The following is a 6053-nucleotide window of genomic DNA, read 5'->3' as shown; positions in this document are numbered from 1 at the left end:
CACTATTTTTAAAATAAATATAGAATAAAAAGAAAAATTATTAATATTTTAAAATTAAAACAAATTATCTAATTAAAAATAAATATTAATACGAGCGTGCTCTTATTTTTTTGACTTTACACAATATTAAATTAATTTAAATAAAAATATTTATAAATGTAAGAAATAGTTAAATTAAATTCGAATAATAAAGATGATGGTTGCATCCCACATAACTAAAAAGAAAACAGAATAAGGAATTAAAATCACTATGCAGATAGATAGGATAGTCTTTTCCTATCAGATTGACAGTGGCCCCACTCTCCATATTGTCCAAACATAGCGAATCCTAATATTACTCTGTTTTCCCCAATTTACCCTTACAAGCAGCGATATTTTCGATTTTGTATATATTTTTCTTATGTTCTCGATTTTATATTATTCAACGTTTTTCCTTAAAAGAACTCATCCGACGGTAAATATCAACAGTCAGAAAATCCCCAACCGTAGGATTGAAGCAAGCGTTTGGGATTCCTAAAACCAGAAGAACTGGATGATATAACACACACTTATACACTGAAATAGCAGAATATTATTATTATTTTTATATTATTAAAAAGAAAAAGATGACGTGGCAGGATCACCAATTCCAGTATAAGTAACCTCACGCGAGGCTGAAACGCCAAAAGCACTCTAGAGAAAAAGATATTTTGTTTTCAATTGCTAGGGTTTGTGAGGCCGTTTGAGAGGAAAAAAATGGGCAGCGAAAGGTTAACTGGTAAAGTGAAATGGTTCAGTGACCAAAAGGGATTTGGGTTCATAACGCCAGATGATGGCTCCGAAGATCTGTTTGTTCATCAATCGTCGATTCGAACCGATGGATTCCGCAGCCTAGGTGAGAACGAAGAGGTTGAGTATCAGATCGAACACTCCGATGATGGCCGTAGTAAGGCTGTTGATGTCACTGGCCCTAATGGTAACCCTGTCCAGGGTTCCCGCGGCGGAGGCGGCGGCGGGGGTGGTGGTAGAGGCGGTAGAAGCTCTGGTGGGGGTTATGGTGGTGGTGGGTATGGTGGTGGAGGGTACGGTGGCGGCGGCGGCTATGGCGGTGGTAGCAGAGGGAGGTCCAGCGGTGGTGGTGGTGGGTATGGAGGTTCTGGTGGCGGCGGGTGTTTTTCTTGTGGTGAAATGGGGCATATGGCTAGGGATTGTCCTCAGGGAGGCGGTGGCGGCGGTGGCGGTGGCGGGAGGTATGGAGGCGGCGGGGGAGGCGGCGGGGGCTGTTATAACTGTGGTGAATCTGGTCATTTCGCAAGGGAGTGCCCTAACAGTGGGCGCTAAGCTTAAGGTTAAAATGGGTTAACTTGTAAAATGTGATTGTTTAGTCACGTTTTACTTGCTCTATCTGTTTTCTTTCATGGTAACTTTTATTTCTTTTTTCTTTTCTGTCAATGACGATGATTTAGGTCGTTTCCTGGTGACCCAGTGAACTGCTTTGGCAAAAGGTTGGGTTTATTTTGCTTATCCAGTATGTTTTGGTTTCAGTGGCCCTTTTAGTTATTATTGTTATTGTCTGCGTTTTGGGTCTTCTAGTTTATTGTTAGGATTTCTTCAGATCGGTATGGTGATGGTGATAGGTCCTTTAAGGTTAGGGGCAGTAGAGAGATTATTGGTTTTAATGTTGATAAATGTTATGAGCAATTTTAAAACTGTAGAACTCTCACTGTTTTCGAAAGGTGTTTATACACAATTATATAAATATACATGCTGGTTTGGTATCAATCTTTTTAGTTTATACTGCTTTATGTTATATATTTATATTCTCTTTGTTCAATTATTATAATACCCAAAGTCCTTAGTGTAGAATGTGATGCTCTCTGGGCCATGAAACTAATGGTTTGTGTTCATTTTCATGTATTTCTATTACCCAAATAGAAGAAATGTAAGAGAGAGTAAAGGAGAATAGACAACTTTTTGCAACTTTTGGTTGATGGATAGTTGGTTTTGGAGCACTGACAGTGACATAAAAACTTGAGCTTTTTTTCTTTTTTGCTTTTCTTTTTACTATGTTGGGTCTGTATGGATGTATTTGGTTCTTGTTTGTTTGAATATGTGTTAGGTTGATTGAGATTTGATTTGAAGGTGTGTGTGTATGCTTTATCCCTATTTTGAAACGGGTTAAAATTTATTGGTTCATGAAAGCTCATTTACTGGTGCAACCTTAAAACCAACCCAATCACAAAAGCTCGGGTACTAGACGCTTGTGGTTGGTTGCCTTTCGGTTTGTGGTCCAATTTCTGTGTGTAGAAACATCATCTGGGTTGTCATATGGTGTTTTGTGGAAATAATTAATGCCAAATAGTCTTATTATGTTTGGGTTAGGGGTTCAAAAATGGGATAATGATAGTAACAGCACTGGTCCACTGGTGCCCACTTGTCACATACAGAAAAGCTTTCACTTCCACCTTTTTTAGCACAAGGCCAGTTAAAACTCTTTATTTTGATTGCTCTCTTGCGTTGGATAGTCTCTCTTTATATTGGTACTAGTTTTTGCCCGTTTATGGTCAAGATTCACAATGTATTATAGACTATGATTCATTTTACCATCAAATATCCTCTAAACCTAGAGGAAAAGTCTGGGGTATCTCATCTCTTTTTGCCAAAATTGAAAATTAATAGAGGCTTCCATTTGACTGGCGGCCTATGCTCTACTAGAGAAAAGAAAGGAATAAATTGAGGGTCATCTTGGAGAAAAGGGAATCTCGGGTCATTATGCTATACAAAAACCAAATTAGTAATTAAATTCTTGATTGCCTTCGTGGCTGTTGCTAGTTGGCAACAACAACTGGGTGAGGTTGGATAAGCAACAATCTTCTAAATGATAAAATAAAACTAAAAAGAAGTGTTACTCCATTTGGAATTTGTGTGCCAACAAACAGTAGATATTTGAAACAAAAAATGTTTAGGCTATCAACTAGTGGGCTGCTACTACGATTCCCTTTTATTTTTCTTCACCTATTCTTTTGTGAACAGGTAGAGATTTCTCTACGTGGTAGTGAAAATGACAGCAATATGCTCACGGGTTCGGCTATTCTTTTGCTGCAGCACTACCAAAATTCTTTCTCTAGATACAATTCTGTTTTTTTTGCAAGTGTTTAAGCTTATTATGGTCTTTTTTCTATTTTGAAGTTAATGGCTAAATCATCAAAATTCAACTGCCGAAATATATATATTTAACTTTTTTAGAACAATGTCAAATCGATGTTTTTCATTAGTTGTTGGATTGTTTTCCACCCCATAAAATTTTGTCGCTTGTCACTAAACAAGTATCAACAAAAAAGAAAAACAAAAATCAAAGTTATGTTAATGGGCTCCGATGGCTGCTGGGCTTGCATATTTCCAAAAGAATATGCATATACTAATTTCCAATGCAAAATGATCAAGTGTTTTAGTGACGAGTAGGGTGGGCCAGGGCCCGTCAACACAAGTCTATAGATACTTTTTTTTTATCTTTTCCGTTTGAAAACATACTAAACTACTTAAAAGACTACAGCTTATCATTATAGTTATTTGATAGAGATTATGCCTATCATATTATGCAGTACTTAACTCCAATTATTTATTTATTGTTTACTTTTTGAAGTTTTCAACTTGCATTTGGAATGCACCATTAACAATATACTTCTTCTGTCAAGTTCATTGCACATGTAAAAGATAATAAAAGTTAGAATGCAATTCTTGTATCCGGAAGATAACTTTGCACGTTAAGTTGTAGAATGCATATGGAAATTACATCAGCAAGAGTAGAAAGAAAAGGAATAAGAAAGTTGATCTGAAAGCTAATTGAAAATTTAATGAATACTGACATATGACTTGATAATTTGATGTTGGATGGGAGACTATTAAAATTAATTTGTATCACTTTGATAGTAAAGTTATAGAAGGGGACATAAGTATAAGATCAACAGAATTTAAAAGATTACAGACATTTGTATGGACCTTAGGCTTGCTTTGGTCTCACTAAATAAGTACTATCTTGACTTGTTGGGTCGGGCTTTCTATATCTAAATAGTTTTGTTTGTTACATGTGCATCTCTTAAATGATAGTCCCATTTTGTTTAGATATTCAGAGTTTAAGACGTGCAACTGTTGAAAACAGAAAGTAAAGATGCAGAACAATATTACCAAAAAAATGAGGAGCTTGGAGTAGGTTGCTCTTTTAAAAACGTTTCGCGGCTCTGTCGAAGATTGTGCAAGTAATAATGGTCCCGACATCCCCAGAATAAAACAACTCAGAATAGCTCTCTGTTTTATTGTTTTTATTGCACAAAGAGAAAGCCAACGATATAAACACCCTCTTCCATAATATTCGGGATGAGTAAGCTATTATACGTTAAAAAACCGAATGGAGAAGATGATCAAGAATCAGAAACCAAAGGTTGTTATATAAGCCTCTGAACTCAAATATTAGAGGAGAGAATTCAGGGAGAGATTGTGGGGAGAAAATCGTGAGCTATCAAGAGTACTCTTGTAGCTAGGTACTCCACTCCACATGGAGTATAACATTCATTAAGAGTCAAGACAACTCTTCCTCCAATCGCTGCAAAATATCATGCTTTAAAAAACTAACTTGTTAGGAATAGAACTTTCTTTATAGCATGATTTTTTTTGCATCACTTCTTGCCTTGTTGTTACCCATTGAACCTATTTCTTAGGATCTCCAGTCTATGGGTTGGGTTACCACCAAGAGTAACTCATCATTCTAAGGGCATTAGTCCCATCCTTTTAAGGTTTTATAAACCTTCTCTCTAGCTAATCCTTTCGTTAAAGGATCGATCAAATTATCATCAATTCGTACATGATCCACTCTTACAGCTCAAGTAGTGAGAAACTTTCTGATAGTGCCGTGTTTGCGACGTATTTGTCGCCTTTTTCTGTTGTAATAACGGTTTTAAACTTTTTCAATAGTCGCGGTACTATCATAACGGATCAAGACAGCTGGAATCAGTCTCTCCTATAAAGGGGTATTTGATAGCAGACTTCTTAGCCACCTTGCTTCTTCACTAGCCAATCAGCTCAAACTCCATAGTGGACTGAGCCAAAATAGTATGTTTCTTAGACTTCCAGGAGACAGCTCCACCTGCTATGCTAAATATATAGCTACTGGTTGTCTTGGAGTCATCTGAAAGGGTATTCTAATCAGCATTGCTATATCCTTCGAGTATAGAGAGAAACTTTTGATAATTTAATCCGAGGCTCATGGTTCTCTTGAGGTACCTCATGACCCTCTCAACCGCATGCCAATGCTCAATACTAGATCTGCTAGTAAACCTGTATAGTAATCCCACAACAAAAGCTATATCATGCCTAATGCAATCAGTAGTATATCTTAGACTACTAATGATGCTCGCATATTCAGATTGTCTAACACTCTCTTCAGTGTTCTTGAACAACTTTACACTAGGATCATAGGGAGTACATGCAGGTTTACAGTCAAAGTAATTATACTTCTTTAAGATCTTTGGAATGTAATGAGATTGATCCAAAGAAATTCCCGTATTAGATCTAGTAATTTTAATTCCAAGAATCACATTAGCATCTCCAAGATATTTCATGTCAAAATTAGCACACTATATGGATTTCATATCATTCACAACATATATGTTTGAACCAAAGATAAGCAAATCATCCATTATAGACTTAAAATAATGTAAAGATCATTTTCTGATTTATAATAACGCACTTATCACTGTCATTCACTTTAACACCATGTGATACAACAAGATTATCAAATTTCTCATGCCATTGTTTAGGTGCCTATTTCAAACCATAAAGAGAATTATCCAATTTGCATACTTTGGTTTCATTACTAGGAACAACAAAACCCTCAGGTTGGTCTATATATATCTCTTCTTCTAATTCACTATTCAAGAAAGTAGTCTTAACATCCATTTGGTGCACAACAAGATCATGAATAGCAACAAGAGAGAAAAACACACGAATATAAGTAATTCTAGTAATATGAGAAAAGGTATCAAAGAAATCAACATATTCTTTTTTGCCTAAATCCTTTG

The 6053-nt window shown here is 36.1% G+C and overlaps 1 protein-coding gene across 1 annotated transcript; it reads left to right on the top strand.

The window, feature by feature from the left end:
- The first annotated feature begins 650 nt into the window (after window positions 1-650).
- LOC107262322 (glycine-rich protein 2-like) lies at window positions 651-1761 on the top strand. Its single transcript, XM_015727549.2, has one exon. It carries the CDS (start codon window positions 736-738, stop codon window positions 1318-1320), a length of 585 nt encoding a protein of 194 aa, XP_015583035.1. The 5' UTR covers window positions 651-735; the 3' UTR covers window positions 1321-1761.
- The last annotated feature ends 4292 nt before the right edge of the window (window positions 1762-6053 follow it).

This window comes from Ricinus communis, chromosome 8 (genome assembly GCF_019578655.1).
Source record: "Ricinus communis isolate WT05 ecotype wild-type chromosome 8, ASM1957865v1, whole genome shotgun sequence".
Lineage (NCBI taxonomy): Eukaryota > Viridiplantae > Streptophyta > Magnoliopsida > Malpighiales > Euphorbiaceae > Ricinus > Ricinus communis.
The sequence above is the reverse complement of the archived record's forward strand: the minus strand, read 5'-3'. Positions and strand labels throughout refer to the sequence as shown.